The 18,836-nt window shown below is 39.3% G+C and overlaps 1 protein-coding gene across 1 annotated transcript in view; it reads right to left on the reverse strand.

Moving 5' to 3' along the window:
* The window catches only part of SLC26A8 (solute carrier family 26 member 8), an 83,162-nt gene that overhangs the window by 61,972 nt on the left and 2,354 nt on the right, over nt 1–18,836 (reverse strand). The window contains exons 2-3 of the mRNA XM_034660619.1: nt 13,053–13,239; nt 7,452–7,591 (exon numbers count right to left, since the gene is read on the reverse strand). Of these exons, the coding sequence (XP_034516510.1) occupies nt 7,452–7,591; nt 13,053–13,237 (325 nt within the window). The 5' untranslated portion in view covers nt 13,238–13,239. The remainder of the gene's footprint in view (nt 1–7,451; nt 7,592–13,052; nt 13,240–18,836) is intronic.

An 18,836-nucleotide genomic window follows, 5' to 3' on the forward strand; every position in this document is an offset into this window, starting at 1 on the left:
AATGTTAACATTTTATATAGTCATAGTATAATTATCAGATTCAGGAAATTAATATTATAAATTAACTAAAGACTTTATTTTAATCTCATTAGTTTTCCCACTAATTTCCTTTTTCTGTTCCAGGACTCTATCCAGAATCCCACATTCCATTTAGTTGTTATTTCTCCTTAGCCCCGGAATCTGTAATAGTTCTTCAATCTTTACTTGACTTTGACACTTTGAAAGAGTATTAACAGATCAGTTATTTTGTCAAATGCCCCTCATTTTGGGATAGTCTTAGGTTTCTGCATGATTGTACTAAGGTTACACTTTTTTTTTTTAAGATTTTATTTATTTGAGAGAGAGAGAGAGGGAGAGAGAGAAGCAGACTCCCCGCTGAACAGGGAGCCCAATGTGGGGCTTGATCCCAGAACCCCAAGATCATGACCTGAGCCAAAGGCAGACACTTAACTGACTGAGCCACCCAGGGGCCCCAAGGTTACACGTTTTTAGGGAGAATACTACAGACATGATGTCGTGTACTTCTTTGTGTGTCATATCACAGGATTCATAAGTCTCTATATGTCTTACTGCTGGTGATGACATAGCATCAAGTACTTGGTTCAGACTGTTTCTCCCAAGTTCTCTACTGTAGAGTCATGAACTAGTTAGCAAATATCTTGAGGAAGATTCTTCAAAACTATGCAAATCTCCTTACATAGTTTGCAAACTTTTACCCACTCATTTTAACATCTGTTAGTGGATATTATCTATGACAATTATTACTGTGGTGTTTCCCTAGTGGTGATTTTCTATCTTCTTTTATGTTTATAAATTGGAATTCTGTAAGGAAGATCTAGAACTTTTTAAAGACGTTCTTCACCATGTAGTATTCTTGTGTCATTTGAAGGAAATTATTAAGTTGTCAGGTACTATCTATTCAAATGTAAATAAAACTTTTGAATTATTCACACTACAAATTATTTCATTATTCACACTACCTAAAATAATACACAATCCCTTTGTCAGTTAGCAAGAGTTGCTCAGATTCATTCATTCATGTACTTATGTGATTATTATTATTATTCACCAAAATCTTGAGCACGCACTGTATGCTAGGTACTATGCTGGGTGCTAGGTAAACTTACAAATCCTAATGCCATTCTTCTTTTGCTGTGAAATTACACTGATGACTTGATAATTTAGCAGCGGTATGTCCTCAACTTTGACCATAGATGAAGGACCTTTAGTAAGTGGGAGTCAGAAGAGGACTCACAGATAAAACATCAGTGCCAAGAGTTCAGGTCTTTCACTGTAGCCCGGTAGAGACTTACTGATAATTTCCTGGAAGTGAATGTACTCACACAAATGGAACATTTTGGTTTATAGCTGCCACATGGAAATTTTAAAAGGTATTCCTTTATTTTGGGAATTCAAGCCTGGCTCAATATATAGAAATCAATTAATGTAATCTACCATATTAACAGTTTAAAGAGAAAAATCCCATGGTCATATCAATATGCAGAAAAAGCATTTGACAAAATATAACACCAATTCATGATAAAATTCTCAGCAAGCTAAAATAGATGGAAAGTTCCTCCACCTGATAAAGGGCATCTACAAAAATTCTACAGCTAACATCATACTTAAGGGTGAAAGATTGAATGCTTTCCCTACTAAGATCAGGAACATGGCAAAAATGTCTATTCTCACCACTTTTTTTTTTAAAGATTTTATTTATTTATTTATTTGACAGAGAGAGAGAGACAGGCAGTGAGAGAGGGAACACAAGCAGGGGGAGTGGGAGAGAAAGAAGCAGGCCTCCCGCTGAGCGAGAAGCCCGATGCAGGGCTCGATCCCGGGACCCTGGGATCATGACCTGAGCCGAAGGCAGATGCCCAACAACTGAGCCACCCACGTGCCCCTATTCTCACCAGTCTTGTTCAACATAATACTGGAAGTCCTAGCCAACACAATAAGCAAGAAAAAGTCATAAAAGCCATTCAGATGAGAAAGAAACACAACTGTCCCTGTTTACAGGTGACATTATTATCAATGTAGTAAATCCCAAGGAATCTACAAAAGATTGTTAGAACTAGTAAGTGAGTTACAGGATACAAGGTAAACACACAAATCAATTGTATTTCTATATGTAAACAATGAACAATTGGAAATCAAAACCGTTTTTAATTACTACAAACAATATCTCCTCCCAAATGAAATGCTTAGGTATAATCCTAACAAAACGTGTGCAGGATCCGTATGCTGAAAACTACAAATGCTAATGAAGGAAATCAAAGAAGAACAAAGTGAATGGAGAGACATACTGTGATCATGGATTGGAAACGCAACATAATAAAGATATCAAATATCCCCAAAGTGATCTATGGACTTAATGCAACAACCAGCAATAACTCAGTAGGATTTTTTTTAAGATTTTATTTTTTTATTTGTCCAAGACAGAGAGAGAGAGAGAGAGAGAGAACACAAGCAGGGGGAGTGGCAGGCAGAGGGAGAAGCAGGCTCTTCACTGAGCAAAGAGCCCAATGCAGAACTTGATCCCAGGACCCTGGGGTAATGACCTAAGCCAAAGGCAGATGCTTAACTGACTGAGCCACCCAGGTGTCCCTCAGTGGGATTTTTTCTTTGTAGATATAAACAAGCTGATGCTAAAATTTATATAGAAGAATAGTTAAAACAATTTTGAAAAAGAACAAAAATGGAGACATCACACTATCCAACTTTAAGACTCATTATACAGATACAATAATCAAGACATGATATTGGTAAAGGGATGGACAGGTAGATCAATGGAACAGAATAGAGAGTCCAGAAATGGACCCACAAAAATATGGCTGTTTGATCTTTGACAACAGTGCAAAAACAATTCAATGAGTTAAAGAAGGTTAGCCTTCTTTAAAAAAGGATGTTGAATATGTAACAAAAAATAAACCTTGACCTAAGGTTCACACTTTATGAAAGGTTTAACTCAAAATGGATCATAGATCTAAACGTAAAACCTAAAACTGTAAGACTTTTAGAAGAAAACGTAAAAGAAAATCTTTGTGACCTGGGAGTTAGGTGAAACGTTCTTATACATGATAGGAAAAGCACAATCCATAAAAGGAAAAAAAATGGATAAATTGGACTTCATCAAAAAATTAAAGCCTTTGTTCTGTCAAACACACTATCAAGAGAAGGAAAAGCTACAGACTGAGGGAAAATATTTGCAAACCACATATCTGACGAAGGACTTGTATCCAGAATATATAAAGAAGTCTCAAAAATTAACAATAAGAAACCAAAAATTTTTTTCCAATTAAAAAATGGGCAAAGGAGTTGAACAGGCACTTCACTACAGAGGTCATGAGGATGGGGCGCCTGGGAGGTGCCATTGGTTGAGCATCTGACTCTTGGTTTTGGCTCAGATCATGATCTCAGGGTCGTGAGATTGAGCCCCCCCATAGGGCCCTGTGCTCAGTGTGGAGTCTGTTTGAGATTATCTCTCCCTCTGCCCCCCTAGCTCATGCTCTTTCTCTCTCTTTCTAAAATAATAAATAAATAAAAATCTTTGAAAAAAGGTTAAAAGATAGCAAATATGAACATGAAAAGATGTTCGACCTCATTAGGTATTAGGGAAATACAAATTAAAACCACAATGGGACATCACTACATACCTCTTCGAATGGCTACAATAAAAGATAGTAAAAACTGGCCTTCATCAAAATGAAGAATTTTGCTCTGTAAATACTCTGTTGAAAGGATGAAAAGACAGACTACATTGGGAGAAAATATTTACAAAACACAGAAGACAAAGGACTAATATCTGGAATATATAAATAACCCTTGAAACCCAACAGTGAAAATGCTGATAATCCAATCAGACCACGAGCAAAAGACAAGAAGAGCCATTTCATTAAAATATACAGGTGCGGAATTAGCCTAGGGAAAGATCTCAGAGATCATTAGACATTAGGGAAATGCAAACTGAAACCACAATGAGATCTCAGACACCCTTGCTAGAATGGCCAAGAAGAAAAAAAAAAAAAAGAAAGAAAGTAGTGACAACACCAAATAATGCTAGTGAGGCCGCAGAGTAACTGGATCATTCACAGACTGCTGGTGGGAATATCAAATGATACAACCATTCTAGAAAAAAGCTTGGCAGTTTCTTAAAAATCTAAAGATACAACCATTCTACAATCCCACAGTTGTGCTCCCAGACATTTATCCCAGAGAAATGAAGGCTGCGTTCATTAACCTACGCACAAATGTTCATAGCAGCTCTATTTGTAATTGCCCAAACCCGGAAACAATCCAGATATACTTTAAGGGTGAATGTTTAAATAAATGATGGTGCATCCATAGAATGGAATCTTACTCAGCAATAAAAAGGAAAAAAAAAAACTATTGATACATACCAAAACCTAGAGGAATCTTCAGAGAATGAAGATGAGTGAAAAAAAAGTCAATTGCAAAGAGTGAGAAACTGTATGACTCCATTTATATAACTTTCTTGAAATGATAACACTCTAGAAATGAAGAACAGATCAGTGGTTGCCAGGGTTTAAGGAGGGGATAGGGGAAAGAGTCAAGTGGGGGTAACTATAAAGGGCAACATGAAGGATCCTTGTAGTGGTGGCTATGTTCTGTATCTTGACTATATCAATGTTAATATCCTGGTTGTGGGATTGAACTATAGTTTTGTAAGATGGGCAAAATGGGGAAAGGATACAAGGAATGTCTCTGTAGTTTCTTCCAAATGCATATGAATCTATAATTTTTTAAAAGATTTATTTATTTGAGAGAGAGAGAGCACAAGCGGGAAGGAGAGGAGGCAGAGGGAGAGGGAGAGAGACTCTCAAGCAGATTCCGCACTGAGCACAGAGCCCCATGTGGGGCTCACTCTCATGACCCTGAGATCATGACCTGAGCCGAAACCAAGAGTTGGACACTTAACCAACTGTGCCACCCAGGCGCCCCTTGTGAATCTATATTTCAAAATAAGAAGTTTAATTAAAAAATACAGACAACATCAAGTGAAGGGTGTGGAGGAACTAGAATTCTCATACATTGCTGGTAGGAATGAACAATGGTATGTACAGACACTCTGGAAAACAGTTTGGCAGTTTCTTATGATGTTAGACACATACCTACTGTATGACCAACAATACCACTCCTGGGTATTTACCTTAGAGAAATGAAAACTATGTTTTCTGAAAAACCTATACCTGAATGTTCATAGTAATTTTATTTGTGACAACCAAGAACTAGCCATGAACTGTCTATTGACAAGTGAATGGGTAACCTGTGGAACAACCACGCAATGGACAATTACTCAGCAATGAAAAGGAACAAGCTATCGATGTACATTAAAATTTCCATTAATTTCAAAGACATCATGCTGAATTGAAGAAGCTGGCCTTTGAGAGTTACACCCTGTCTGAGTCCATTTAGATGATATTCTCAAAAAGGCAGAACTGTGGTAATAGAGAACAGAGCAGTGGTTGCCAGGGGAGAATGGGACTGAAAGGAATGGCACAGGAGTGTTTTGGGGCTGATAGAACTGTTCCGTATCTTCCTTGTGTTGGTGGTTACCTAAACCCATACATGTGTTTAAATTTATAGAATGGAACACCAAAAGGAAAAAAAAGTCAATTTTACTGCAGGATAATTAATTATTTAAAAAGGGATCCCTCTTCTCCAACTAACAGGCTTGTGCCAGAGTTCGATGTCAGCTACCACTTGCCCCTTCGCTTGGCCTCTTCCGTGCTTTGTACAAGCTGTACTATCACAGGTTTCAAACCTGTCTCACTGGTCCCAGAAGAATAGAGAAATACTGTTTAAGTACTATGTAGGGAATTGCAAACTACTGTGAGTAAAGGATTAATAAAATCTTTTCTCTTTGTGGATAAATCTGATGTTGGGTTAACTTTCTAGCGTTTCTTTGGAAACCTGGTAGTGGTGGTATGTCAGCTGTGTTACCAGCCAACATTGGTTATGGTAAAAACGAGCCTGATTAGTTTGCTATATCTGGACCAAGAAGACTGTGAATGAAGGATAAATATCCAGTGGGAATCCTTAGCTTTGAGCTTTTCTGAGCACAATAACTCTTGTAACTGGAAATGCCATTTGTGGGACCCTGGAAGCAACAGTTACGAGAATTACAAGAGATGTTGGTTCTTATTCAGAAAATTAGGCTTCTTGTTCAAAATCATTAACCATCAGGGAAATTAAAATCAAAACCACACTAAGATACCACCTTTACGCCAGTTAGAATGGCAAAAATTGACAAGGCAGGAAACAACAATTGCTGGAGAGGATGTGGAGAAAGGGGATCCCTCCTACATTGGTGAGAATGCAAGTTGGTACAGCCACTCTGGAAAACAGTGTGGAGGTCCCTTAAAAAGTTAAAAATTGAGCTACCCTATGACCCAGCCATTGCACTACTGGGTATTTACCCCAAAGATACAGACGTAGTGAAGAGAAGGGCCATATGCACCCCAATGTTCATAGCAGCATTGTCCACAANCATGAGAGACTATGGACTCTGAGAAACAAACTGAGGGCTTCAGAGGGGGGGGGGGTGGGGGAATGGGATAGGCTGGTGATGGGTAGTAAGGAGGGCACGTATTGCATGGTGCACTGGGTGTTATATGCAACTAATGAATCATCGAACCTTACATCAGAAACCAGGGATGTACTGCATGGTGACTAACATAATATAATAAAAAAAATTAAAAAATAATAAAAAATAAAAAAAAGAAAATTAGTCTTCTGAAGCCCATGTAACTCCTGCACCTCTCTGTGATCTTGTCTTCTATCTGAACTGCCACTTGGAAGACTAAAGAGTGGCCCCTGGACTGCTTGTTTGTAACTTACTGAAGAGATGCTAGCATGCTGTGTTTCCTATCCTTTACCTTCCTAAGGAAAACCAATGCCAACTGAGGTCTGTTGTAGTTGTGTGAGTATGAAATGACTAGTTAAGCAAAAAACAAAACAAACAAAACAAAAAATGACCATTGAATGGGCATTGCAAATACTCTTGAAAGTATTCTATCTAAGCTGAGTTTTTTTTTTTAAAGATTTAGTTTATTGGAGAGGGAGAGAGAGAGAGCAAGTGCTGGGGGGAGGGGAAGAGGGAGAGAGGGGGAGAGAATCTCAAGCAGACTCCCTGCTGAGTGCAGAGCCTGACTTGAGGCTCAATCCTACAACCCTGAGATCATGACCTGAGCTGAAACCAAGAAGTTGGATGCTTAACCGACTGAGCCACCCAGGAGCCCCAAAACTAACTGAATCTTCTGGAAACACTCCGAAAGAGTTAGAAATCTGACAGGTAAGGGAACAGATAATAGTAATGTGAATGGAATTCACCTATTTTTTCTATTCATCTAAGACAGGTAATTGTTTACTCTGGGTGAGCAGACAAGGTCTGATGGGTTGTGGGTGAAGAGGCTTCGAATCTTCCTTACCTTGGGGAACTTGCACGAGGCCAACAGTTATACCAGCAAGTAAGTCTCCGAGAAGCCAGTCCTTGAACCGATACAAACACATCCACTCCAGGAAAGGAAAGATCGTTAGTATGCATCTTAGGAACTTGTGCCATGAGCAGCTGCGAGAAAGAAGAACAGAGACTTGATAAAACTTTCCAAAGAAAAAGCCCACATAGTCAAGAAAAGGCACAGTGCATAATCGTTCCTGTGTAGCAGAGTTTCTGGTCAGCACTATTGACATTTTGACAGAGTGGACTGGCTAACCTCTTTGTGGTGGGGTGTCCTGTGCCCTGTAGGACGGGTAGTGGCATCCCTGGCCTCTACCCACCAGATGCCAATAGCACCCCCTCCCCCAGTTGTGACAACCCCAAAATGTCTCCAAACACTGCCAAATGTTCTGTGGGGGGCAAAAGCACCTCTGGTTGAGATCCAAATGTCATATAGATTCGACAAGAACTAAGCCTTATCGTCTAGCATACGAAACAGGATGTTTGGAAAGAATTAAACCTACCAATTTTCCAGTAGAAAAATGGACTGTTACTGTTATCTCTTGATAAGGACAATGTTTTGAGATGTGATATTGGTGGGAGGCAGGGGAAATTAACACATCCACATCATTCCCATATACCAATTTTCTTTACTGAACATTAACTCTATGTGGCTTTGATCTGTAGTATGCAGTAATTTATAGAAAATGTAGGTAATGGAATCCCATGCTTTAGGATTAGCCATATAAAGAATAGGCAATAAAATAAAGCCTTATTATCCTTTAACCTAGTGGACATCAATCAGAACCAATCTTGTTACCCAGGGGACATTTGGCAAAGTCTGGAGACATTTTTGATTGTCACAACTGAGGGGGTGCTATTGGTATCTGGTGGGTAGAGGCCAGGGATGAGAGCCCCCTCACCAGAGATGATTTTTCTGGTCCAAAATGTTAATGATGCTGAGATTGAGAAAACCCACATTAACCTTTAAATCATCTAAAACAGCAGAATCATTGTTAATCAATGAGTCAATTGGTTAATCGATCAACCAGTAAAACGGATTTGTTTTTAAATTGCTTTTTGCTATTTACATCTTAGTATGGGCTGAAAGCAAAAAGTATGAAGATTTTTCATGTATGAGCTATAGTCGGATAATTGGGATTTGACTATAGCAACAGATAGAAATTTAGTGTATGCAAAGCTAAAATGTGTGTGAACAAAGAATTTCACATGTTTGACTCTCACAACTATGAGCATTACTATCCCTAAGGTAACTGAGGCAAAATAAGTGTAAATGATTTTTCCAAGGCCACAGTAGTGTGGGCAGAACTGGGGCTACAAACCAGGGCTTCTGTTTCCTACTTCAGTGTTCTCTCCATTCTATCACCACCATAGTTCATATTGACAGCTATTTAATTCTGTTTGGGAGCCAGGACAAAGACCATTTTGGAAGGAACATCACATTGCTATTTTTATGAGAGTCCCTGAATGTTAGGCAGGGATACCCAGTGTGCTCTCTCCAATTATGGCCCCCAAAGGAGAGAGCAGAGCATGTCATGAGGATAATTTCTTCCTTCATCTGGTCCAATCTCTCCTTCTCTCCCTGTGCCACTGGGCAGAAGACAAGACAAGTCACCCTAGGGAGAGTCCTGAAAGCTCTTTATCATGGAAAAAAACATACAGTGGACATGGAATGATGAGGCTCTAGACCTGAAAGAAAATCAAGGAAGGAGCTAGAAGAATAGGAATTGAAGCCAGGGGTGGGGGGCGGGGAGCAGTATAAGCATTTCGACATGAATCTGGATTTTACTCAAGGGATCTTGAAAGTGAGGGAATGTAAGAGTCGATGTGAAAGCACAGGGGACATTTTGACAAGAAAGGGAGTATTTGTAGTTGCTAATGGGAAGGGAGAAGATGAGTAAAGAGATGAGGTTTTCTGCAGTAAAGGTGGTTGTGGCGCCTGGGTGGCTCAGTCAGTTGAGTGTCCAACTCTTGGTTTCAGCTCAGATCATGTTCTCATGGGCCGTGAGATTGAGCCCCATGTCAGGTTCTGTGCTCAGAGTGGACTCTGCTTGAAGATTCTCTCCCTCTGTACCTCCCCCCACTTGCTTTCTTTTTCTCTCTCTCAAATAAATAAATAAATTGGGGGAAAAAAGGAAGAGGTGGAGTTCAAAGATTTTTTTTTAACTGAAAAACCCCACCTATACAGTGTTTTTTATTTGCTAGGTGCCTTACAAATACTCTTTAAGTCCTCACAATCAAGTAGATGCTAGTATCATTCCCATTTTTACAGATGAGGAAACGGAGGCAAAGTAGGGTTAGACAGCTTACCTAAGGTCATGCAGTTGGGAAGCAGCAGAACTGGGATTCAAAACCAGGCAATCTGACTTCTGAGCCTCGCCCTTAACCACAGAGTTGTGCAACCTTTCATGTTAAAAATCCAGAAGCGGGGGGCGCCTGGGTGGCACAGCGGTTAAGCGTCTGCCTTCGGCTCAGGGCGTGATCCCGGCGTTATGGGATCGAGCCCCACATCGGGCTCCTCCACTAGGAGCCTGCTTCTTCCTCTCCCACTCCCCCTGCTTGTGTTCCCTCTCTCGCTGGCTGTCTCTATCTCTGTCAAATAAATAAACAAAATCTTTAAAAAAAAAAAAAATCCAGAAGCGGACTCAACTGTACTTTTTAGAAATAAAAATAAGAACTGCTAGAAGAGCCCAGAGGAGGCAGAACTGATGAGATTTAAGTGTTTAAGGATAGGGCAGGTGGAGGGGAGTCAGGGTGAAATTTCTTTGGTAGTACCTTTTTATGATGACGTAAAAGTCAAAAAAAGACTCTCCTTTTATAGAGACGAAGTCAGTGTGCCCCCAAATCCCCTCTTTGACATATGACCTCTGACCCATCTGGAGTAGAGAAAATGAGAATAGTTATGTAGGACTGGGAAAGGTCTCCAAGACCACAACTTACAAAAGGCAGGATATGGACAAAGGAGAACGCTGCCGAGAAGGAAGGTCTATAATAGGGCTGTGTGGAGGCCTTCCTCTTGTCACCCAACACAGGCCAACCACAGTGATAAATCAAGGGATGAGAGAGACTGATAGATCCCAAGTGTGAGTGAGGACATCTTGAGTACTTAGGGTGGATATAATGATGTAGGTCACCAAGGTCCTTAACCTGAGGTCTATGGACCCCCATGGGGTCTGTAGATAGAATTTTTAGGTATGTGAACTTAGGAAAAATTATACCTTCATTTTCACTACCTCCTAACTGAAATTTAGCATTTCTGTCAATTATGAATATTAACAAAAAACCACTGTAGTATCAGCAGAACCTGACTTCGTTACCAATAGAAATCACAATTATTTTCATATTACCTTAAAATTGCTGCAGAGGCCTTAAGATATCATTAATGTTCATCACTACCTTGAAATTATGGTAGTTCTTAGATCCACATTACTAAGTAACATAACTGTGATATTTTTAAATATTTTGATAACTATACTTCAACCTATTTGGTTTCCTTTATAATCCTATGTATTTTATGCATTAAAAGAATATTCTGGCCCAGACCATTCAATGGGGAAAAAGCAGTCTCTTCAACAAATGGTGCTGGGAAAATGGGATCTCTACATGGAAGGAATGAAGTCAGACCTTAACTTTATACCATATACAAAATTTACTCAAAATGGATCAAGAATCTAAATTTAAGAGTTTAAACTATAAAACTCTTAGAAGAAAATACAGAGGAAAATCTCCATAATCTTGGATTTCACAATAGTTTCTTAAAGATGACACTAAAATCACAGGCAACAAAACAAAAAAATGGATAAACCAGATCTCATGAAAATTAAAAACTGTTGTGCACCAAAGGACACTATCAACCCACAGAAAAGACGATCCACAGAATGGGAGAAAATATTTGCAAATCATATATCTGATAAGGGGTTGATATCCAGGATATATAGAGAACTACCACAACTCAACAATAAAAAGACAACCTAATTTTATTTTATTTTATTCTTTTACTTTTTAAATTTTTAAAAGATTTTATTTATTTATTTGAGAGAAAGAGAGAGATATAGAGAGCATGAGCAGGGGGCGGGGAGAAGGAGAAACAGGCTCCCTGCTCAGCATGGGGCTTGGGGCTTGATCCCAGGACCCAGGGTTCATAACTTGAGCTGAAGGCAGACAATTAACCGCGCCCCAAGACAACCTAATTTTAAAAAGGGCAGAGGAGATAAATAGTCATTTCTTCAAAGAAGATATAAAAATGACTAGTAAGCACATGAAGAGATCTCAATGTATTTAGTTATTAGGGAAACGCAAAAAACAAAACAAACCCAACCCCCACAATGAGATACCACTTCACACCTAATAGGATAGCTATAATTAAAAAAAAAAAGGAAAATAACACAAGTTGAAGAGGATACAGAGCAAAAACACTTGTACTTTGCTAGTGAGAATGTATAGTGGTGTAGCTTGTATGAAAAAGTTGGTAGTTCTTCAAAAAATTAAACATAGAGTCACTATAAGATCCGACAATTCTACTTTCAGTTATATAACTGAAAGAGTTGAAGACAGGTTCTCTAACAGATACTCCTATGCCAATATTCATGACAGCATTATTCACAATAGCCAAAAAGTGAAAACAACCCCAGGGTGCACCAAAAGATGAATGGATAAGCAAAACATGATATTTACATACAATGGGACATCATCAGCCATAAAACGAAATGAAGTACTGATCCCTGCTATAACACAGATGAACTTTGAAAACATTATGCTAGGGAAATCAACCAGATGGAAAAACAAAAATTGTGTGATTACACTTAAATGAAATATCTAGAACAGGCATAGAGACACAACGTAGAGGAGAGGTTACCAGGGGTGAGGAGGAGGGGAAAATGGGGAATTATTGCTTAATGGGTACAAAGTTTCTGTTTGGGGTGATGAAAAAGTTTTGAAAACAGTGGTGATGGTTGCAGAACATCATGAAATGTCATGAATTCTGCTGGCTTGTACATTTAAAACCGGTTAAAATGGCCAATTTTCTGTTATACGTATTTCACCAATATTTTTTTAAGTAAAAAAAAAATTATTCTGAAAAGATGTCCATAACCTTTACCAGCCTGCCAAAAGGCTCATAGCACAAAAACAGGTTAAGGGCCCCTGAACTGTGGAACCCACATATCAGAGGCAGCGAGCTCTACGTTGTACCATCGTACAGCTCAAGTACTGCATAGGCTCCGCGGAATATGAGGTTAGAAGGATCTCATTCTGCTACCACTAATTAGTCCACCATCGCTACCTCTGTGGTTGTTGTTAGGAGACTGGTAATAGTAACAAACAATGTATTTATTAAATATCATCCCTAGATGCTGTCAGGGACGTCCAAGGACTTTATGCCCAAGAAATTTATAATCAAGAGGGTGCTACAGGAAAAACCATAAACAAACAACTGAAGAAAAATCACACAGTGACCTAAGGGTCCCGTTGACAGGAATTCAGAGGAGAAAGACAGAGGTAGGCACCGAAGGAGTAAGGTAGAGTTTTAGGGCTGCCAGCTTGGAGGCAGCTGAATGACCCCCCCCACACCCACCGGCACTGGACGTGGTGTCTGAAGGTGGTGATGTCGATGTCCAAGTTCCCAGAGGAAATACTCTTCCTTCTGTGTTCCCGTTGAAAGCTCTCCTCATTGTATACATCTCTCTTGACATCATACATGAAAGAATTTTGCCTGTATTTATAGCCAAAACCCTGGGCGCTCCTCTCTGGTTGCAACATTCCTGGTTGAGTGGGAAGAGATCAAACAAAAAACAATTTTAAAAAATCTAGATTCTTGGCACATTTTTATGGAATTAAAATTTCCATATAATGATATCTTAAATTTGCGTAACACATTGCTGTCCTTTTTTAAAGATTTTATTCATTTATTTTTTGGTCAGACAGAGAGAGAGGGAGAGAGAGAGAGCACAAGCAGGGGTAGTGGCAGGTTCTCTGTTAAGCAAGGAGCCTGATATGGGACTTGATCCCAGGACCCCGGGATCATGACCTGAGCCTACGGCAGACACTTAACCAACTGAGCCACCCAGGCATCCCAACACATTGCTGTCTTAAAAAACATTCTCTTGTACAGTTTTACACTCAAAGCTACCCTATTAAAAATGCAAGGTGTGTATTAGTCTCATTTTCCCAATGGGGAAACCTAAAAGTTTCAACAGCCTTGGCTGTTTAATAATCAGAATCAGGACTAGAACCCAAATGTCTTGCTGGGAAACCTAGTTTTCTTTATGTTCAATTATGTTGCTATGTTGCAGGGGAAATGAATAAGAGGTCAGTAAAACCATCAATTTTCATCGAAAACACTTCAGGTTAAGTAGTCAATACACTATCTTCTTCCCTGTATCCTTTCCTTTTCTTCATAGCACTTGTCAGGACTTGATTCAAGATTTGTCTGTCCATTGTTTGTTTCCCACACTAAAATGCAAGCCCAAGAGGCAGGACTTTGTTCATGGCTATATCTCCAGGTACCGGAATACTGCCTGACACTTAGCAAGCGCTCAACAAATATTTCTTGGATGACTGTCAAGTACCCAGTTGTGGTACCATGGTGCAGCAGAAAAAACATTGCACAGGCTATCAGGAGACTGGGGTTCCAGCCCTGGCTGTTTTTCTATGTGTATATGATTAGGGGCAAGTGTCTGAGTGTCAGTTTCCTTCAGTTTCTTGCATAAAATAACATGGCTGGAACACATGGTCTCTAAGGGTCACGTTAAGCTTTAAAAATCTGTATCATCCTGCTCTTTTAAGAAAATGAGAAGGAAGAATTAAATCCATTTCTGGGAGAAAGTATAATCATTCTTGATCATCTATTTTTTTTAAAAGATTTTATTTATTTTAGTGAGAGACATCAAGCGTGAGAGAGTGTGGGCAGGGGGAGGGACAGTGGGAGAGGGAGAAGGATTCCAAGGCTGACTATTTGCTGAGTGTGAGCCTGATGTGAGGCTCGATCCCACGGCACTGAGATCACGACATGAGCAGAAATCGAGAGTCGGACGCTTAACCAGCTGAGTCACCCAGGTGCCCCTCAAGTAGTTCTTTTATAGGTGAGGCTGAAAACAAATTTAATGTATCAGCAACTTTGTTTTCCTCCTGAATGATCATGTATCATCATCATCAATATTTATAAAGCACTTACTATATACTATGCATTGCTTTCAATTTTTTTCATGAGTTTTTTCACATAATTTCTACAACAATCCTAGTACTGTTATTATCCTCATTTTATGGGTGATAAAACCAAGTCAATTACTTTAAACATTTTGAAAAGTTAACTGTGCCGTAGACATAGATTGTATTTTTACCCCTCAAAGCACTGGGTCGCAGTCATGTGTTGTGTAACACCTATGAACTAAAGATCTCAAATTCTATAAAGTGAGAATGTGGTTGGGGAATATAGAAGAGGATGGAAGAGGTATTTTACAATGTATCACTTAAGAGAATTAGTAATTTGTATTTTTCACAGAAAAAACAGAACTGTGCATTAAAACAGGTAATATTTTTCCTTTTCTCTCCCCACCCATAGGAATATTCATCCAGTCCTCCTTACTTTTCCCATGTAATCTTACAATAAGCTTTCATTGCCAGAGCATATCTGTTCCTGGCAACTGAGCCTAGTTAACCTGCCAGTTACACCGAGATTATAAAAACTGCCATCCTGGGTCCGATCCAGGGTTTTGAATCTAGCATTTTGTTTCTGAAAGTGGCACCAAGGCAGGGTTGGCATGAAGCAGGCAACATATAGACATCAAGGCACAGAGGGAACAGTGGGAATGATGGAGGCAGGAACAGCTCCTTGGCTCCAGCAATGGCTGGCATGGGGCATGTGGGGCCCAGGCAGGCCATGTCTGATCTTTCTCAAGATGAGCAACTTTTTATCTGAAGTCTTCTGGCTTTGAAATGTTGTCAATTACTTTACACATTTTTCTTTTTTAAAAAACACAGAACATATCTATCAAAAGCCCTCTGCAGGCCAGATTCAGCCTGTGGACCATCAGTGTGTGACCTCTGTACCAAAAGACTTGTTGTCAAAGACACAAAGTATCCTCATCTTCTCCCATCACGAATTATAGTTTATCCCCCAAGAATTTCTCTAACTCTCTTTCCAAGCTAAAGTATTTATGTTTTCTGTTGTCACACCCTTCGGAGGTATTGGATCCTACTAGCTCACTTACAGAAAGTAGGATTTCATTTTATTGTCTTCAATCTACATCATTTATATTTCGAGAGGTAGCTCCCATCCATTAGACTAAGTTTTGGTAAGTGTGTCTGTTTTTATTTTCACAATTTTATAAATTTCTACCATCTGTACTCTTGGCCTTCATTTGTTTCTAACTTAAGAATTCATGTGCTATTTCATCTGTGGTCAATTAATTTAGTGTTCCACAAACATTTGCTGAATTCTAGGTGCTCTGGGGATACCAAAGAACAAAGACTCTATAATTTAGTAGAATAAAAATTCCAAAATATAGTGCTTAAGAGTTGAGAGGTGGGAAGGACAGGTGTTAACATTTATTGCTGCCCTGCCATATGCCAGGTTCTTCCCCCATCATCTCAAGAGAGGAACTATTTTGCTCATGATGATTATACCCATTTTACTGATGAGTTTAGTGAGTTTCTTAGAGTCATACAAGTCTTAAATAGCTGGGCCAGCACCTGAACCCCATCTTTCTGATTCCAAAATACATGCCATATCCTAATACCATGTGATCTCCTACAGAGTAGGATTCGTAATTCCAACCTAGGGGGATGAGAAAGGCTGCCTGGGGGAGTTAGGAGCTCTGCTCTGTCTAAACTGGGGGCAGGGAGGAGAATAAGGTATTGCAGGAAGAAAATAAGATAAAATTAAGAGATAATGTAAAGCAAGTAATTTAATAGATCTGAATGAAGGGGCGCTTGGGTGGCTCAGTTGGTTAAGTGTCTGACTCTTTATTCTGGCTCAGGTCATGATCTCAGGGTTGTGAGATTGAGCTCCGCAGTGGGCTCTGTGCTCAGCAGGGAGTCTGCTTGAGTTTCTCTCCCTCTCCTTCTGCCCCTTCCCTTGTTCATGCACGTGCTCTCTCTCTAAAATAAATAAAACAAATCTTTTTAAAAAAATAGATCTGAGTAAAGTCAGTGTCAAGCCCCATAAAGGAGGCTGAGGCCTATTCCTACAGGGTCTTGAATAGCTGGGTTGAACTTGGACTGTTTAGCTATTTAAAGTGTTTGAAACAGCATTTCTCCCAGGTTTAGAACAAACAATTCTGAAATTTCTATGGAACCACAAAAGACCCTGAATAACCAGCAATCTTGAAAAAGAAAAACAAAACTGGATATAATCACAATTCCAAACTTCAAGTTATACTACAAAGCAATAGTAATTAAAACAGTATGGTACTAGCATAAAAATAGACACATAGATCAATGAAATAGAATAGGAAGCCCAGAAATGAACCCACAATTATATAGTCAATTAATCTTTGACGAAGGAGGAATGAATATATGCTGGGGAAAAGACAGTCTTTTCAACAAATGGTGTTGGGAAAACTGGACAGCAACATGCAAAAGAATGAAACTGGATCACTTTCTTATACCATACATAAAAATAAACTCAAAATGGAATAAAGACCTAAGTTCAAGACCTGAAACCATAAAAATCCTTGAAAGAGCACAGGCAGTAATTTCTCTGACATTGGCTAAAGCAACATTTTTTTCTAGATGTGTCTCCTGAGGCAAGGTAAATAAAAGCAAAAATAAATTATTGGGATTATATCAAAATAAAAAATTCTGGACAGTGAAGGAAGTAATCAACAAAGCTAAAAGGCAACCTATGGAATGGGAGAAGATATTTTCAAAGGACATGTCTAATAAAGGGTTAGTATCTGAAACATATAAAGCATGGATACAACTCAATACCCCAAAGATAAATAACCTGATTAAAAAATGGGCAGAAGACATGAACAGATGTTTCTCCAAAGAAGACATCCAGATGACAACAGACACATTGAAAGATGTTTAACATCACTCATCATCAGGGAAATGCAAACCAAAATCACAATGAGTTATCACCTCACACCTGTTGGAATGGATACAATTAAAAACACAAGAAACAAGGGTTGGCAAGAATGTGGAAGAAGAGGAACCTTCCACTGTTGGTGGGAATGCAAACTGGTACAGCTGCTATGGAAAACAGTATGGAGGTTCCTCAGAAATTAAAAATAGAATGATTCTACAATCCATTAATCACACTATTGGGTATTTACCCCCAAAACACAACACTAATTCAAAGGGATACATGCACCCCTATGTTTATTGCAGCATTATTTACAATAGCCAAACTACGGAAGCAACCCAAGTGTCCGCTGATAGATGAATGGGTAAAGAGGATGTGGTATATAGTATACAAGGGAATATTATTCAGCCATAAGAAAGAATGACATCTTGCCATTTGCAAAAACATGGATGGAGCTAGAGAGTATAATGCTAAGTGAAATAAGTCAGAGAAAGACAAACACCATATGATCTCTCTCATATGTGGAATTTTACAAAACAAATGAGCAAAAGAAGAGAGAGGGAGACAGAGAGAGAGAGAAACAATCAAGAAAACTCTTAACTATAGAGAATAAGAGGATGGTTACTACAGGGGAGGTGGGGGATGGGTGAAATAGGGGATGGGGATTAAAGAGTACATATATCATGATAAAAAAATAAAGTGCTTGAGCAGGACAAGTAATATGCACGGGGAGGCTCTCTGGGAGGATGGATGGTGTCAGTGGTACGGTCGACAGGTGTACTGTCCAATATGGTAGCCACTGGCTACCTGTGGCTATTTAAATGTAATTAAAATAAAATAAAACAAAATCAGTTCCTCAGTTGCACTAGCTACATTTCAAGTGCTCAACAGCCACATGGCAGAACAGTGCAGGTAAAAAACATTTCCATGGTCACAGAGAGTTCTATTGGACAGGAGAGACTGAGGCAAAAAGTCCGATTGGAGGCCATTATTATTACTGTAGTTTAGGGCAAAAGAAATGAAGTCATAAGTCGTGGGAGGGACCACAGTGAGGATGGCCAGCAGGGGCAGCGGGAAAGCTGTCTTACAGGGCTCATCACATGACCGGCAAAAGGCATCGGGGTAAAACACATGATTTCCTTACTGGCTTTTGTTGTTGTCTGGAGTATGTCATCTCTGGAGTTAGTCCAGCTTCGCTACGTCTTTGTGGATTTCCTAGAACCCTAGTGGTTCATTTTTATTCACTAGCAGGATACTTGTGACAAAGTATGATGACAAGAGCTCCTATTTACAAGAGGCAGATGCAGTTTGATGTGGAGAATATGGTGCATT

Source organism: Ailuropoda melanoleuca, chromosome 5 (assembly GCF_002007445.2).
Source record: "Ailuropoda melanoleuca isolate Jingjing chromosome 5, ASM200744v2, whole genome shotgun sequence".
Lineage (NCBI taxonomy): Eukaryota > Metazoa > Chordata > Mammalia > Carnivora > Ursidae > Ailuropoda > Ailuropoda melanoleuca.